The sequence below is a fragment of the Oncorhynchus masou genome, chromosome 28, assembly GCF_036934945.1.
Source record: "Oncorhynchus masou masou isolate Uvic2021 chromosome 28, UVic_Omas_1.1, whole genome shotgun sequence".
Lineage (NCBI taxonomy): Eukaryota > Metazoa > Chordata > Actinopteri > Salmoniformes > Salmonidae > Oncorhynchus > Oncorhynchus masou.
The window spans coordinates 29,549,859-29,567,308 of record NC_088239.1 but is presented as its reverse complement, the minus strand read 5'-3'; the positions used below and the strand labels follow the sequence as shown (position 1 = coordinate 29,567,308).

Sequence of the window (17,450 nt, the reverse complement as noted above, 5' to 3'; positions counted from 1 at the left end):
GTCCCCTTGCATTTGCATATACACACAATAAAATGGAAATGGATTAAAATGTAATATATTGTGAATGAGTTATCCACATTGCTGTTTTGAAATGCGGGCTTTCATTTTGAAGGATTCTTAATTACCACACGAGTGACGTCATCGTTTGTGCCGCTTGCAGAATACTAGTCAGGACGTCACATGCACATATCCGTCATTGTCCCCGTTTTAATAGCCTGAAGTAGGCTACATTTTATGTCTACATTTCCCCACGTTCGTAGCCTACTTCTGCTATTGTAATACATTTTATGAAGTTTGTCTTTGAACATATTAATGTCTGTTTTGACTTGTGTAACGTTAGCTTTGGCTATTTAATGGCCACATGTTTTATTTCCTCTGCGGCTGTAAACTGTGATGACGTTCTGCAGTCATGTGGATAGCAAAGTTTTGTAATGCACAAAAACATGAGCTTTTCCTCTCAGCTTAGCCGGTGCCTCTCCCACTCTCTTCGCCAATGGACCAGTACTCCACACACAACTAGCGCGCAGTCATTCAGGTAAGCGCGGTAGTAAGGGGAGTCGGATCACAGGCTGCCTTGACCGCGCTACTGCTGCAGTATTGGCATCTGCTGCCTGCAACTGACATAGAGTGAGGAAAAGCGAAATTGAATGACATACAGTCTGAACGATATTTATATTCGATCTGTATGCGCGTCCAACGAGCAAGAGCAGCAAGAGACGGTCACCCCTGCGAATGAACCATATCGTTGGAAGTTGTGGGATACTTTGAAACAAACTGCGACTGAGCGACGGTGTTGGTGCAACCTTGCCCCTGACTTGACAGGTAGCCAGCCTATCGAACATGTCGGGACATCGGGTGCAGTTCGCGGACCAGCTTCCTTCCACTGACCGCAAAGCCAGCCCCAACTTACACAGTAAGCGCTTCTCTTGTTACTCTTGTTTGCTTCTTGGTTTTCTGCTTTCAAGTTTCGAGCTAGTGTCCACACTGACCTTGGCTTGGAGGAGAAGTCATATTTATATTTTAAAAATGCTGATATGGCAGTCTATATATTTGGCCAATGATAGGCTTCTAATTATATTGTTTAAACCTATTTTGATGAACATGGGATACTAAGATAAGGCTATAGCTACGTTTAAACCGTTACAATATTTTCTGTAGTAGCCACAGCCCCTGCACCCGGTCATATTTCCCCCATGTGCTTATTAATTTAGCCAAAAGCTCCCAATCTCCATATAATTTTATACATAAACTGATTTATCTATCCCTCTATTTTGGGATTGTAACATTATCTTAATTTTCCTTTACATATGTTATGTTATAAATGCATTACAAATACTTAAGACTAATCATGGATTCAAAGTCATTAACTCCATATAATTCAAGCAGTTAACACGAAGTATTGCTTACAATTTTATGGGATAACCATGGGAGTGTGGTTGAGTTGCTGTGTGTTATCTCAAGTAGCATCACCTGTCACAATGCTCAGTTGTCACCTGGAGTCAATGATAGGGCCACTGACAGGGGCCACTGACAGTGATAGGGGCCACTGATGCCCGATGCCCTATGGCATTAAGCCTGGCAGGGTGCCTGCTCTCTGGGATGTTACGGTCATCAAGGCTAGCTAGAGCACATCAGGCTCACTGCCAAGGCATAGACATCCTCAGAATATGAATGTCCCAGTCTATTTGGATGTCGGGGACCAGGGCTGTTATGTATCTAGCGTCTCATACCGGTGTTGATTTAGCTGATGTAGGATCAGTTTAGCCTTTTAAACACAATTAATGGGATTACATGGACAGGGGAAACCCGATCCTAGATCAGCACTCCAACTCTGAGAAGTTTTATGAATACGGCCCCTGAGCTTTATGTTTTGTCAAAGTGACCCTAGAAATACCACTCCCTAATTGCTGTGGATACCTGAATTGCAGAAGCATACAGGATATGGGTGCCGGTCTCTCCTCGCTGTCCCAGCTTGTACCAGAAAAGTGCTCTGACTTCCTATTGTAATGCTGAGAGAACGCAAGTTTACTTCAGGTTAAAACTTGTGATGGTCAACATGGACCAAGTGGGAAATTGTTGTGCAATAGCAGAAACTCTGGAACAAATGCTACATTTTGGTTTCTTTGGGGAGATGTAGCATTCTGTCCTTGGAGTTGATCTCTGTTTCCTTTTGTCCTTTTCATGCCCATGAAGGGAATAGAAAGTGCAGTCTCTTTTATTCTTCTCTATGGCTAGGTTTCCTTCCAATTGGCAACAGATTTTCTTGCAAATATTCTCCAATCCACATAAAGAAAATCTGTAAAATGTCCCACCAGTGGTTTATTCCCACCAAACTGACCTGCTGTGGATAAAAATCAGTGCGTGATGATGTAGTGCACACAACATCTACTTTTTCGCTTAAGTTTTCATTGACCAAATAAAATTCTAGAGTTCAATGTGTTTCAATCGCATATTCAGCTCTACTGATTTGTCACAAAAACTGTTATATAGAAAATGTGCCTACTCTGGTCTTGGAACGTTCGCTCTAGCCAACAGCTTGCAGATACAGTGCTGGTAGGCTGTGCGGGTAAGAGAAATGATGAGATTATTATGGATAAGAGCGAGAATACTTGTATTTGTCAAAAGGCAGTGAAGCATCGATCATCATGTCACCAGAATAAGACCCTCAATATTAATTGGATAGACGCATTAAGCTCATCACTGTGCACTTTCACCACCCTGTGAAGTTCATCATCATTTATTTAATCTGTAGTCTAATAAACTGCATGGTTTCAGTTCAGGTGAGTCCAGTGAGCGCTAATGCGTGTAATGATGGTGACAGGTGTGCGTAATGAAGGGCAGCCTGGCGCCCTTGAGCGACAGAGATGGAGAGCTGGAGCAGGCATGACAGTATGTGGATAGAATATGTAGTATATCTGAAGAATACATGGCTAGAATAGTATATTACTGCAATAGTTGAATAGGATGGACTTGGATAGAATACAGTATAAAATGGGTAAAACAACCATTGTTAAAGTGACCAGTGTTCCATGTCTATGTACATAAGGCAGCAGGCTCTATGGTGCTGGGATCAGTAACCGGGTGGTAGCCGGCTAGTGACAGTGACAAAAGTCAGGGTAGGATACTAGGTGTAGGCAGGCTAGTGATGGCTATTTAACAGTCTAATGGCCTTGAGATGGATTTTATTTTCCGGTCTCTCGGTTCCAGCTTTGATGCACCTGTACTGACGGGGTGAACGGGCCGTGGCTCGGGTGGCTGAGGTCCTTGATGATCTTCTTGGCCTTCCTGTGACACTGGGTGCTGTAGATGTCCTGAAGGGCAGGCAGTATGCTCTCAGTGATGCGTTGGGCTGATGTTGGCCTGGTTGCCATACCAGGCGGTGATACAGCTTAACAGGATGCTCTCAATGGTGCATCTGTAAAAGTTTGTGAGGGTCTTCAGGGCCAAGCCAAATTTCTTCAGCCTCCTGAGGTTGAAGAGGAGCTGTTGAGCCTTCTTCACCATAACGTCTGAATGGGTGGACCATTTCAGTTTGTCAGTGACGAGTATCCCGAGGAACTTTAAGCTTTCAGCTGCCTCCTGAAGCCCACGATCAACTCCTTCATTTTGTTGACGTTGAGGGAGAGATTATTTTCCTGGCACCACTCCGCCACAGTGCCCTCACCTCCTCCCTGTAGCCTGTCTGGTCATTGTTGGTAAGCAGGCCTACCATTGTTCTGTCATCTGCAAACTTAACGATTGAGTTGGAGGCGTGCGTGGCCATGCAGTTATTGGTAAACAGGGAGAACAGGAGTGGGCTGAGCACACACCCTTATGGGGCCCCTGTGTTGAGGATCAGCATAGGGGAGGTTGTTGCCTACCTTCACCGCCTGGGCGGCCCGTCAGGAAGTCCAGGATCCAGTTGCACAGGGCAGGGTTCAGACCTAGGGCCCCGAGCTTAAGGATGACCTTGGATGGTACTATGGTGTTGAAGATTGAGCTGTAGTCAATGAACAGCGATCTTACATAGGTATTCCTTTTGTCCAGATGGGATAGGGCAGTGTGTAGTGCGATGGTGATTGCATCATCCGTGGATCTATTGGGGCGGAATGCGAATTGCAGTGGGTCTTTAGTTGAGTTACCTTAGCTCTTCTGGGTACAGGAACAGTGGGGGGCATCTTGAAGTAAGTGGGGACAGCAGACTGGGGTAGAGAGAGATTGAATATGTCAGTGAACACTCCAGCCAGCTGGTATGCGCGTGCTCTGAGGAGATAGCTAGGGATGCTGTCTGGGCCCGGAAATGTGGTTCGTGAGAAATATGGCCCGTGAAAGCTACAGAATAACCCATAATGCTCCAGACCTCGTTTCAAATACTATTTGAAGTTGTTCAAATGCTTTGAGCGTTTGCTTTAGCCTGCCTGGATTGCCAGATGGGCGGGGTTTACACTGTTTGGACTATTCTATTGGTTTCATTTCACCAGGCAAGTATTTGAAATTATTTCAAGTAGTATTTGAACCCAGGCTGGATCTTCCCCAACTTAGAAGAGAGAGACACATTATGCCTCCAATGCAACAGCACATGCACTGTATACCACCAGCCTAAAGCATGACTAAACCCAATGCTAGATTAGTAGGAAGTTTGGTATTGCCCCCAATGGAACACGAGCCAAACACAGAGGAGAATGTCCAGGTCACTCTATTCTATACTCATACAGTTAATGTCTCCAGATACATCTTACTTTAAGGTAGTAGTTGTCCTTGCAGTATGTGGACAGAATGCTCTCTCCATCTTTCCTGTGCACTCCTGATGTCATTACTAGATAGACGCAGTGTGCGCGTACAGGGGCTTGACGATGACTGTGTGCGCTCTCCGTCTTGTCGAGGTGACGCTCACCTTGAACCACTTCTTTCTCCAGCGGTACCTCAGCCCCACTGTGCACCACAACACCACACGGTCGCCGAGGACACATGGTTAGAAACAGACACTGCTTCTCGAGTAAAGCAGTGCAAGCGGCCCGTGTTCATAAAGCGTCTCAGAGGAGGAGTGCTGGTTTTAGGATCAGTTTAGCACTTTTAGATCATAATTCATAAGGTTACATTGACAGGGGGGACCTGATCCTAGATCAGCACTCCTACTCTGAGACGCTTTATGAAAGTGCTTTTATGAATACTGGGCCCATGTGTTTTTTATTATGGTGAATGCAATGAGGGGATGATGATGTGTATTGATGCTTATTGCTTGTGAGGCATATGATAGTCACAGCTGTTTCTCTCATCTCTCTGGTCACTGCTGCAGTGCATCCACCCACTCTGGGATGTCATAATGATGAGAAAAATGCTGAGCCCATCTCCACGGCGACAGGGTGATTGACAGGCCACGTGAGCGCTAATCATGTTCCCAGACACTTCCACCAAAATGCATGAAGAGTCTGCTGGACCAACGTGCTCAACTTGGAACTCTCGGCGTACAGGCATTGGCTTAATCTGCCAACCAATCATCTCCCAGAACACCTTCTCCCCAAACCTCTCCCATATGTAATTTGTGCACCTCAAGTTCCTGCCTGGGTCCTGCCTCCATTTGGACCCACGCCTTGCAGTCGTGAGATTCACTCAAATTAAATGATGCCAAATCCTTTACTCAGTAAGATTACTCCCATAGAATTCTATGGTCACTCCCACAAAGGCCAACTTTAAATTGTTGATATCCCAAGCTTATATGCACTGTGCGCAATAGCCTGGATAGCCTGTGCGCAATAGCCTGGACGATGTTACGTGAGGGCAGACAATGGAAGTCTGCCAGTCTCTGCAAATCCCCTTCAGAGAATAGGCTGCTACACACAGCCCTGTCAAGACATTGAATTGGTGTGTGTGTGTGTGTGTGCGCATATGTGTGTGTTTGTGCGTGCGTGTCAGCCGTAGTGGACGATACCTACTACTTTTGGCACACGTATCACTTTTCGTGCATGGGTATTCCTGTCCCAGATTATGTGTGTGTGTGAGTCATGTGTGGTGAGAGAGAGGGACACGCATTGGGGCAGGGCTAGGGTTGAAAAGTGCTGAGGAGGTTGTGTGTAGGGCAGGGCTCAGATTGTATGCAGAATGGCTTGGGAGGGAAACACAAAATGGCCTCTTCAGCAGCAGTCCCCCATCCTGTGGTCCAGAGCCAGGTGACGGGGGTGTTAGGTTTCCCTCCCAAACATCCATCAATCTCTCTCTCTCTCTCTCTCTCTCTCTCTCTCTCTCTCTCTGTCTCTCTCTCACTCTCTCTCTCTCACACTCTCTCTCTCTCACACTCTCTCTCTTTCTGTCTCTCCTCCTCCCCCCGGATTAAAAGGCAGCTGCTGGGTTCAGCGTCCAGGGCAGGACCGTCTCTCTGGGATACCACAGGGCTGAATATCATCTAATTTCACCAGATGCATACAGGAGGATCAGGTTGCTTATGTAGACAAGAAGCAAATGGCACCTGGATCGTAGCAGGACCCCATAATGAAACCAGGATTTTAATCCGGTTATAAACGGATACGTTGACTAATGACGCTGGAATGACTGAAAGTCATTATTAACTGAACGGACAAAACAAAACTTTGTGGCCTCAACACTTTGTCAGGGATAATGGAGAGGAAAGTCCTATATTCTGGAAAGTTTTCCAGAAATCCTGCTTGGCAGATTCCCAGATTTCCAGTTTTACCTTCCTGATTCCAGAATCTTTTTTTGGCAAACCTGGGAATTTTGGGAAAGTTAACAAACTCTAGCGATGGTGAACACCTTCCTGATTATTGGGGTTAGTCAGAAAGTGTTTGTTTTGAACCGCTATGGAACGACAGTGAGGGCCGAGGAGCGACATGGCCGAAACAGGGCTCTGTCGCCAGGAGATAGCATGGGCTAGGGCGGGGGTGTTGGTTTACTCATATGATATTCTCCTTGTGGTGAGGTCAAACACACAACACACACACACACACATTCCATATTTGTGATTCATTTGCGGACTGTCGGGTCAAATCCCTTTTCATTTGTCACGATGTCTAGTGTTAACATTAGCATGCTATCTTAATGATGCCACTTCTCAAGGGAGTTGATAAGTGCAGCGTTGGAATGAGAATCACACAGGGCCGATTCACATGTACAGGAACGCAGACGCTGTCTGTGCCAATGTCGGAGTAGCCGTCGGGAAGGTACTTTTCTCAACACAACTCACGGGTGTGAAAGATGTGGTACAATAGGATATTTTTAATATGCGGTGACCACACAGTGATCCCCACCAGGTGTTTCTTCTCTAAACAGGGCTAGTTACAGCAGCCAAGTCTCTTTCTCCTAGTGGTGCGATGGGATGTATGAAATAACCTGACTTCATCAGCTGGCTGTCTGTCTGTCCCGCCTGTCTGTATGTGTCTGTCGATCTGTCTGTCTGCTTGCCGTCCGACTGATCAGTCTTCCCTCCCTGCTCGAAATAGCCCCTCCAGAGATGCTAATCAGCTGTTTTCACGTTGGATTTAAAGCCAGTCACGTTGGATTTAAAGCCAGGCTCTTAAGTTACTGTGTCTGAAACAATATGATTTCAAGAGCAGTCCATAGCCTCACCCTCGGAGTAACAGTAACACATGCTCATGTTTTGTTAACTTTAACTGGGGAAGACGGCTTTCAGATCAAAGCTAATGTACCCTTGAGTTGATGTCAAGTGTGTTTTTAGTGCTGAATTACAAGGACACAAAGAACAATAGACCTGTTTGCCAATTAATTATTATTATTTTTTTTTAAATGTCCCCTAATTTATTTGTTTAAAAAGATGTTCCGAACCAACTGCTGCAGACAGATGCACCGTTTTTCCACTTGCTGAGGTTTTAATTAAACCACATGCTGTGCATGCTTTGAAGCCTTCGGCATAACAGAATGTATTTAATTTTGCTGTTCATTTGGCTTAAGGTTGAAAGGTGACAGCGGTACCACTAAAGAAGAAACATTTCCAGTGGGACCCTATTCCCTGCATAGTGCACCAGGGTACATAGGGCTCCGTGTAGTGCCCTATGTAGGAAACAGGGTGTCATTTGGGACTCAAACAGGGTTCCTGAAAACGCCCACCTTAAGGGTTTCTGAGAAAATCAATGGTTCCGCATTCATTCTCTCCTGGTCTATCGCATTTCTCTTCCCCATGTTTCTGCTGACCTCTCCATATCTCCTCTCTGCTTCCTGATTTACTGAGATCGGCCTCTTCAGTGACCCCTCTAAGAAAGGAGATCTATTCTCCCAGGCCTCGCCTTTTACCGGCCGCGTGGCAAATGCACTCTTGTGCCGCCTGACATTTCATTCCAATTTGAAGTATTAAGGACAGACTAAACATTCAGGCCGTTCTTCAGGAAATGATGCCTGAAGGAGAGTGCTTGAAACACACACACAAAGTGCCTTCAGAAAGTATTCATGCCTCTTGACTTATTCCACATTTTGTTGTGTTGCAGCTTGAATTCAAAATGGATTAAAACAAATGTTTTAAATACGTCACCCATCTACACGCACTACCTCTATAATGACAAAGGGAAAACATGTTTGACATTTTTGCAAATCTATTGAAAATTAAACACAGAAATATCTAATTCACATACAATATATATTCCCACCCCTTTGCTATGACACTTCAAATTGAGCGCAGGTGCATCCAATTTCCTTTCATCATCCTTGAGATGGCACTACAATTGGATTGGAGTCCACATGTGGCCAATTCAATTGTTTGAACATGATTGAGGAAGAACCTAAACTGTCTATATGAGGTCCCACAGTTGATAGTGCATGTCAGGGCAGAAACTATACCACGAAGTCCAAGAAACTGTCCATAGATCCCCGAGATAGAATTGTGATGAGGCACATATCTGGGGAAGGGTATAAAATGATTTCTAGAGTGTTGAAAGTTTCCAAGAGCACAGTGATCTCCATCATTGGGAAACTGAAAACATATGGAACTACCCAGACTAGAGCTGGCCGTCCGACCAAACTGATCAAGCGGGCAAGAAGGACCTTTGTTAGGGCAGTGACCAAGAACCCAATGACCTCTCTGACAGAACTACAGAGTTCTTTGGCTGATATGGGAGAACCTGCCAGAAGGACAACAATCTCTACAATACTTCACCAATCTGGGTTTTATGGTAGAGTTGCCAGATGGTAGCCACTCCTGAAAAAAAGGCACATGACGGCACACTTTGAGTTTACAAAAAGCATGTGAAAGACTCTGAGAGCATATGGCAAAATATTCGGTAGTCCGATGAGACAAAAATGTAACTATTTTGCTAGGCGCTCTGTCTGAAAAAAACCCAGGCACAGCTCATCACCCGTCTAACACCATCTCTACCGTGAAGCATAGTGGTGGCAGCATCATGTTATGGGGATGCTTTTCAGCGGCAGGGAATGGGAGACTGGTAATGATAGAGGGAACAATGAATGGAGCCAAATACCGGCAAATCCTTGATGAGAACCTGCTTCAGAGTGCAAACAACTTTAGACTTGGGTGAATATTTACGTTCAAACAGGACAATGACCCCAAGCATACAGCCAAGCAATGCTGGAAAGGCCTCAGAATAATGGCTTCAGAACAAGAAAGTCCTTAAGTGGCCCAGCCAAAGTCCAGACTTGAATCACATAAAAAAATCTGTGGAAAGACTTGAAGATTGCTGTTCACCGCAGCTCCCAATCTAACTTAACAGAGCTTGAGAAAATCTGCAATGAAGAATGGGGAAAAAATGCCCAAATCCATATGTGCAAAGCTCATACAGACATACCCAAGACGACTCAAAGCTGTAATCACCGCCAAAGGTAATTCTACAAGGTATTAACTCAGTGGTTTGAATACTTATGTAAATTAGATATTTCTGCATTTTATTTTCAAGAAATGTTCTACAATTTCTAAAAACATGTTTCCTCTTTGTCGTTATGGTGTATTGTGTGTAGATGGGTGAGAGAAACAATCTATGAGAACAATTTTGAATTCAGGCTGTAACAACAAAATGTGGAATAACTCAAGGGGTGTGAATACTTTCTGAAGGCACTGTATACATGCAGGAAGGCAGGCACGCACATACACACACACACATAGCATGGACACACACACACCAACCAACCAACATTACAGCTTCTTTCATCTGAGCCACCAATTACCACTAGTAACAAGAGAGGCTTATAGCCACTCAAGGGTGAACGCAAAGTCAGTGTTTGTGACAAAAAAACAAAAAAAAACAAGGAGCTATGGGAATTGGGACAAAGCAATGGGAATGTGGAAAGTTATGTAATGTGTTGGAGGAGACCGCAATGTGTTGGAAAAGACTTGGTATTTTTATGCTTGGATGATCTAGAGGTCTGGTATATCAGGTGGGAATGTCTGGTGGATCAGGGGGATGTTCCCTCCATGAAACGCCAACCATGTCTGGAGGAATCTGATTGGATCTTTGAAACACCACTCATGTCGTCTGAATTTGATTGGATCCGACTGCTTTGCGTGTCTGATGAATTCTCCATCCGCACTCTCCTGTGTACTCCAGTCTCTCCACTGCCGTGTTGTGGGACAGTGGTGGAATGTGGTGGAAAGGAACCAGATGTTTCTTTGGCTCTCTTTGCTCCAGTTCTTTTTAGTTTCTCCCCCCTGTTGTATTGTTTCTTAACACAGAAGAAACAGTAATGGTTTCTCAGGTCTGCACAAGGGCCCATATTCTCTGTGTCTGAGATTAGGAGTGCTGATCTAGGATCAGGTCTTCCCTGCCCCAGGTATCAAGTCAATCCTCATACTCTGAGACACTTGATACATGCGACCCCTGGTTTGTTTACTTAGAGTTTATGAGGTCACGACATGCTTTGACCTTCATCGGCATCAAACGCACAAATGAAGAAGCAGATTGAGGTCTTGGAAGTAATGCTGTCCATCTGCTCGGAAAACAGATGACATATGTATCAGTCAACACTGGGCACTTAATGACTCCTACTGGCTGTTTTGCTAACACACAGTGCTCCTAGACACAACAACCGTCTCACAGCTCAGTTTAGCCTGTGGATACAACTGTTGATTAAAAAAACATCTTCCCCATCATTGTAGTGATTAGAGAACGTAATCTAAACTGCTCCTCTGTAAAACAGTATAAAGAGCTAGACTCTGTCCCAAATGGCACCTTATTCCCTATATAGTGCACTGCTTTTTGACCAGGGCCTATGTGCTATTTGGGCCGGACACACTGACACCCATGGAGGTCTCAATTGGCCACCCAATTTGTTGTGTTCCTTCCCCTTTGAGCTGTGTTTTTGAAAATGGCCCCTTTGCTCTTTTGGCGATAAATGGTGATCTACCTTATTGGGGGCAAGTCTATGAGGTACTATGTGTATCTTATTAACATTCTCTGTGTGTCGTCCCAAACCTCTAATTATCCATGATATGTCAGTCTGAATGATGACACTGTTTTTCAAGGGTGCTCTGGGAATGTACATTTCTGGCACAGATAAGTGTGAGTCAAATAGCCTTCCCTTTTGAAGTTTCAGACGAGGTCATGTTCAAAGAAACATTTCAAATAGGTTATAGAATGAAATACCTTCAGTTAACTAGGCAAGTCAGTTAAGAACACATTCTTATTTTCAATGACGGCCTTGGAACGGTGGGTTAACTACCTTGTTCAGGGGCAGAACCACAGATTTTCACCTTGTCAGCTCGGGGGATCCAATCTAGCAAGCCATACATTTAACTAGTCCAACACAATAACGACCTGCCACTATCTTGTTGCACTCCACAAGGAGACTGCCTGTTACGCGACTGCAGTAAGCCAAGGTAAGTTGCTAGCCAGCATTAAACTTATTCTATAAAAAACAATCAATCATAATCACTAGTTAACTACACGTGGTTGATGATATTACTAGATATTATCTAGCGTGTCCTGCATTGCATATAATCTGACTGAGCATACAAGCATACAAGTATCTAAGTATCTGACTGAGCGGTGGTAGGCAGAAGCAGGCGCGTAAACATTCATTCAAACAGCACTTTCGTGCGTTTTGCCAGCAGCTCTTTGTTGTGCTTCAACCATTGCGCTGTTTAGCGCGCGCTAATAGCGTTTCAAACGTCTCTCGCTCTGAGCATTCTAGTAGTTGTTCCCCTTGCTCTGCATGAGTAACGCTGCTTCGATGGTGGCTGTTGTCGTTGTGTTGCTGGTTCGAGCCCAGGGAGGAGCGAGGAGAGGGACGGAAGCTATACTGTTACACTGGCAAAACTAAAGTGCCTATAAGAACATCCAATAGTCAAAGGTTAATGAAATACAAATGGTATAGAGGGAAATAGTCCTATAATTCCTATAATAACTACAACCTAAAATGTCTTACCTGGGAATATTGAAGACTCATGTTAAAAGGAACCACCAGCTTTCATATGTTCCCATGTTCTGAGCAAGGAACTGAAACATTAGCTTTCTTACATAGCACATATTGCACTTTTACTTTCTTCTCCAAACCTTTGTTTTTGCATTATTTAAACCAAATTGAACATGTTTCATTATTTACTTGAGGCTAAATTGATTTTATTGATGTATTATATTAAGTTAAAATAAGTGTTCATTCAGTATTGTTGTAATTGTCATTATTACAAATACATATTTTTTTAAATTAGCCGATTAATCGGTATCGGCATTTTTGGTCCTCCAATAATCGGTATCGGCGTTGAAAAATCATAATCGGTCGACCTCTAGTGTGTGTGCGTGTGTGTGTGTGTGTGTGTGTGTGTGTGTGTGTGTGTGTGTGTACGGGGTCATGAACAAACTGGCTCTACGTAATAGGTGTTATCTGTCCCTATACCTACTGTATATGCCCATAATGACTCTAATAAACCTGTTTATTTAATTTGGATGAGGGTCCAAATTAATCAGGTGATCCGGATCACTGGTGGAGAGGCAGAATATGTCAACACAGCATTTCTGTCACACACACACACACACACACACACACACACACACACACACACACACACACACACACACACACACACACACACACACACACACACACACACACACACACACACACACACACACACACACACACACACACACACACACACACACACTGTATATTGTTTAGCACCGTTGAATGACATACCATTCTCCTCATTCAAGAAATGCACTATTACGACCAGTGGTTAAACAATGACATTCAGTAAAAAAGATGTATTTATCCACATGAGGAAATTACTTAAAGGATAGATGAACTTTTTTTTTAACCAAATCTATATTTTGGATGTTAATTGCATGTTGTATAAGTGTCCAGACACTTTCTTTTGTGATTTCACTTTGTTTTTGGAAACTTACCCCAAGAGCAATAGTCTTCCTCAGGCTTGTTTTTCATTTGCAGGGGCACAGATAAAACATGAACAAAGGCTCCAGAAACACCTTTTTGTTGGACTTGAGAAATACTTTTCTGTGTGTGTGTGTATTAGGGCTGGGCAGTAAACTGTATTTTACTATATACCGGTATTGATGCACGGACTGGTTTGTATTTTTACTTTACCTTTCACAACGGTATTTAAATGTTTGGTTTGTTAATACAAATGTAATGATTGAGCTAGAGATGGCTAATTTGTTAGCAAGAGCTTTGGGTGGCACATGTGCGTTTTTGCCATGAATCTTGCCTGTGAGGGAATGCTAGTGCCAAAAGCACCCCTTGTGGTGAAAGTAAGAACTGCCATTGAATTTATTTTAATTCAACCTTTATTTAACTAGGCAAGTCAGTTAACGAACAAATTCTTATTTTCAATGACGGCCTAGGAACAGTGGGTTAACTGCCTGTTCAGGGGCAGAACGACAGATTTGTACCTTGTCAGCTCGGGGATTTAAACTTGCAAACTTTCGGTTACTAGTCCAATGCTCTAACCACTAGGCTAACCTGCAGCCCCCATTTAACTAAGGTTGGGAAGCAAACTTTGCTCTGTAGAAACCCTAGCTGAGGAATGTTTAGGGTGTGTTCTGTTTTTTATATATATATATATATATCTTTGTAGAATCATGGATGGAGTGGAATCCACTCCCAGTCAATAACCACAAGCTGTTCATGTCAGTGTGATTAATTGGAGGCTTGGAGCTGGGATACAAGTGGGTGTGAACTGCAGGAATGGAGACCAATGATTGCTTGGAGTCATTATTACAGTAGTTTGGGGGTGGAGATAGAGAGAAGGAATTTCAGGAAACTATCTGCCGAGAAGCACATTTGAAAGTTTCTCTGTAGTTTTGAACTTTTGAACTTTCTCCCACCCACCCACACACACACACACAAACACCCTGTCACTCACCAAGCACTATTTCAATAAATTATTTCCATTCCCGTTGGTTTTTGCATAAACAATAAAAATATATATTTTTCTATCAACGAGTACAGGGGGGGGAATGAAGCACAGTATTTGGATTTTGGGTGCCCCTGGGGCCCTGTCTGTGACTTTGCAGTGCTCTGCAGAGCTGTCACTTGTCTAATCCTGTAAATTCCACAACAGTCCATAAAGTACCGGCATGGCAAGTGAGAACTCTCCGGCCAAGCCTTTGATTCTACCCAATAACCTGATCTGAAGAGAAAGAGAACTTTCCTTAACTTTAATAAAGTGTCACTTTATGAAAATCATCCCTCATGATCAGGGCCCTTAGTTTATCCGGATCGGGAATAACTCTGCGTCCCAAGACCGAATGCTCATCCCGAAGGTGCTGATTTCGAAAGGAATGCGGCCCTAGATCCAGTGTCTCATTGTCAGTGTCTGTGCTTTGGTTGGTGTGGTTAAGTTATTATTACGAATGATTAGAGTTCTGAGTTTAGTTTTCTCACTGTTATCATAACGGGCCATGATGTACTTGAACAACACTTGAAAAGAAAACCTGCATTGTTTACAGTCAAATGCTGGGCGGGCGGACAGTGTGGCATTGGGAAAAATGTCACTGTACACAGTGCTGAAAAGGGAATGACTTCCATTTTGCCATGTGAGGTGTGAATGTATTAGGTAAGCAATGTAATACAAGTGTTTGTCACCTAGCATAATGCTGCCTCACTTTCAGCCCAAGCCTTAATGTTTGTCAGAACTTGCTAGTTAGGAACCATTTAATTAACGATGTTTAACAAAGATGGTAATTTATTTATCACATATGAGAGGCTCAGTATTCACATGTTTGTTCTTGTGCTAAATGACTCTCAGTAATAGTCTGATTATGCAGACTTGTTGTGTCCCAAATGGCACCCTATTTCCTATGTAGTGCACTACTTCCAGTCCTATGGGCCCTGGTCAAACTAGTGCACTACATACGGAACAGGGTGCCATTTGGGACACAGTCTTGTAGCAGTGGGCCTAATGTGTTACAGTAGGCTAGCTGTTACGTAATGGGCCAATCATCTCTGCTGATAGTAGTGGAGCCTCTGTCATCTGAGGTCTGAGAGGGCCTCAGTCAGCACCTGGGGCTCCTGTTGGCCCCTGTGCTAAGGACAGCTCCTCACAGCCCAGCTCACGACTCACCCTGGGCTCATTATCTCTCTCTCACTCGATCTCTTTCAAGTAGAGGTTATCACTGAATGCTCTTCCTCTGCCACATTTTCGTGAGTTTCTGGCCTAAAGTGTCCTGTGTCCACGAGATAATGCCAAGGCTATCCAGAGGTCCCTGTTGGTCAAAGCCTTTGTAGTGACACATTTTATGAGCCTTTTTTTTAAAGATATGCTTTACGTTTTGGAATTCTGTTTTGGGTCACATTTGTTTTTCACATACAAATGTTTTATCAGCGTATTGTGTTTGTCAGTACTGACTGTTGTCTGTAAGGCATTTTCGGTCAGCAGTCTTATTTTATTTGTTTTCTCACACCAGTGTGGATGCTGTTATTGTTTAATGGCCTATTGTTTGGTTCTTAATCACAGACTGAGTGACTTGGCTTGACTTGCCTCTCCTCAGACGGAGAAAATGATTGCCAGATTGAAGGAGGTCCCTGTGTTTTTACTTTGGAGGTTTTGAGCTCTGTTTTGGGGTCAAGTCTCTACACTGCCAAGAGATGGAGTTATCATCTGTGTGTGTGTGTGTGTGTGTGTGTGTGTGTGTGTGTGTGTGTGTGTGTGTGTGTGTGTGTGTGTGTGTGTGTGTGTGTGTGTGTGTGTGTGTGTGTGTGTGTGTGTGTGTGTGTGTGTGTGTGTGTGTGTGTGTGTGTGTGTGTTTCAAAAAAATATATCCTTATGACAGTAAACTGTACACTGATTTTAAAGTATGAGGGGATATCAGTGAATAAATGCCATGGTCGAGGCTACGACCGCGCTAGTGCAATGAGTGGAGCTTACCCAGGTGTTCAAGAGCTCATATCAGGCCGAGAGCCTGATGCTTCTTAGGTAGTTCTTTATGGGTTTTAGTTCAGAAAACGATCTCTCCGCACAAGTGACAGTTACAAGGATGGTAAGAACAGCTTGATTGATGTGGCAACACCAGGGAAACTGGGCAGAAACGAGACGTGCTTCAAAATACAGCAGTTCTGCAACACCTTTAATTGAGCCTCTCCTTCTCCTTAATTGCCGGCCTCAACACATTACGGAAAGAGATGAACTGTATAGGAAGCTCTGGGGATTGGTCGTCTGGATACTGGACAGCCAATAAAATGTCAGGTCAGGAGTTCTTGTCTGCTAAAGCTGTTTGCGATTTCGTTCATACTGGTGAACCGGCATTTGAGTTGTGTGGTTGCAATAGCAACAGTCCCTGGTCTCTGCTATATCTTGGCATGCATCAATCAAGACTACGTTTAAATTGTGTGCAGCGCAATGGACATATAATGCACAATGTCTCAGGAAAGACTGTCTGGTTTGGCAAAAATACTCAGTATATAAAACAGTCGGGTCCGCAACCTGGACCTACAGGCCATGGTGAAAACATTTTCACACAAAAAAGGAGGACTTAAGGAGACTAGAGGAGTCTCTCAAGTTGTATCTAATTTCATTTAATTTGCCCTGAATATTGCAGCCCTTTTGTGTAGGCTATTAGCCAGACAAAATCCGCCGAGTTCAACAATAAATAGTGGCTGAATTTATCTTCAAGCCGACTACTTGTTTCTTAATTGTTGGGCTTTTTGATGTGTACTTTTTACACAAAGTTCATAAATAGCAGCTAAATATAGTTAAAGATAGTGCACTGCGTCATGAAACTATCCCTAGTAAACAAATGTTTTTAGGGTGGACTGACTATTATTTTGCATGAATAGTCTGGTTTTACGCACAACTATCTATCCAAGCTGGGAGAGAAGCGCAACGATGGCTCATGTCATGAAGGTTCAGGTAGCCAATACAGGGAAGTTATATATATTTATTTTACAATCTGCAATTTTGGAATTACTGAACAAGTAATTACATTATTGCCACCTGCCAGCAGTCGAAAAATGACAGCATTGCGACAGCGTGTATGCCTTTGTGAAATGTTCGGCTTAACCTGAGAAAATGGCGACCAAATAGGCCTACCAATAAACATTTATCCATT

At 43.7% G+C, this 17,450-nt stretch overlaps 1 protein-coding gene across 1 annotated transcript in view; it reads left to right on the top strand.

Annotated features, from left to right (window-relative positions):
- Positions 1-488: 488 nt before the first annotated feature.
- The window catches only part of si:ch211-285f17.1 (sickle tail protein homolog), a 235,068-nt gene continuing 218,106 nt past the window's right edge, over positions 489-17,450 (top strand). The window contains exon 1 of the mRNA XM_064941866.1: positions 489-913. Coding sequence (XP_064797938.1) covers positions 841-913 — 73 coding nt within the window. The 5' untranslated portion in view covers positions 489-840. The remainder of the gene's footprint in view (positions 914-17,450) is intronic.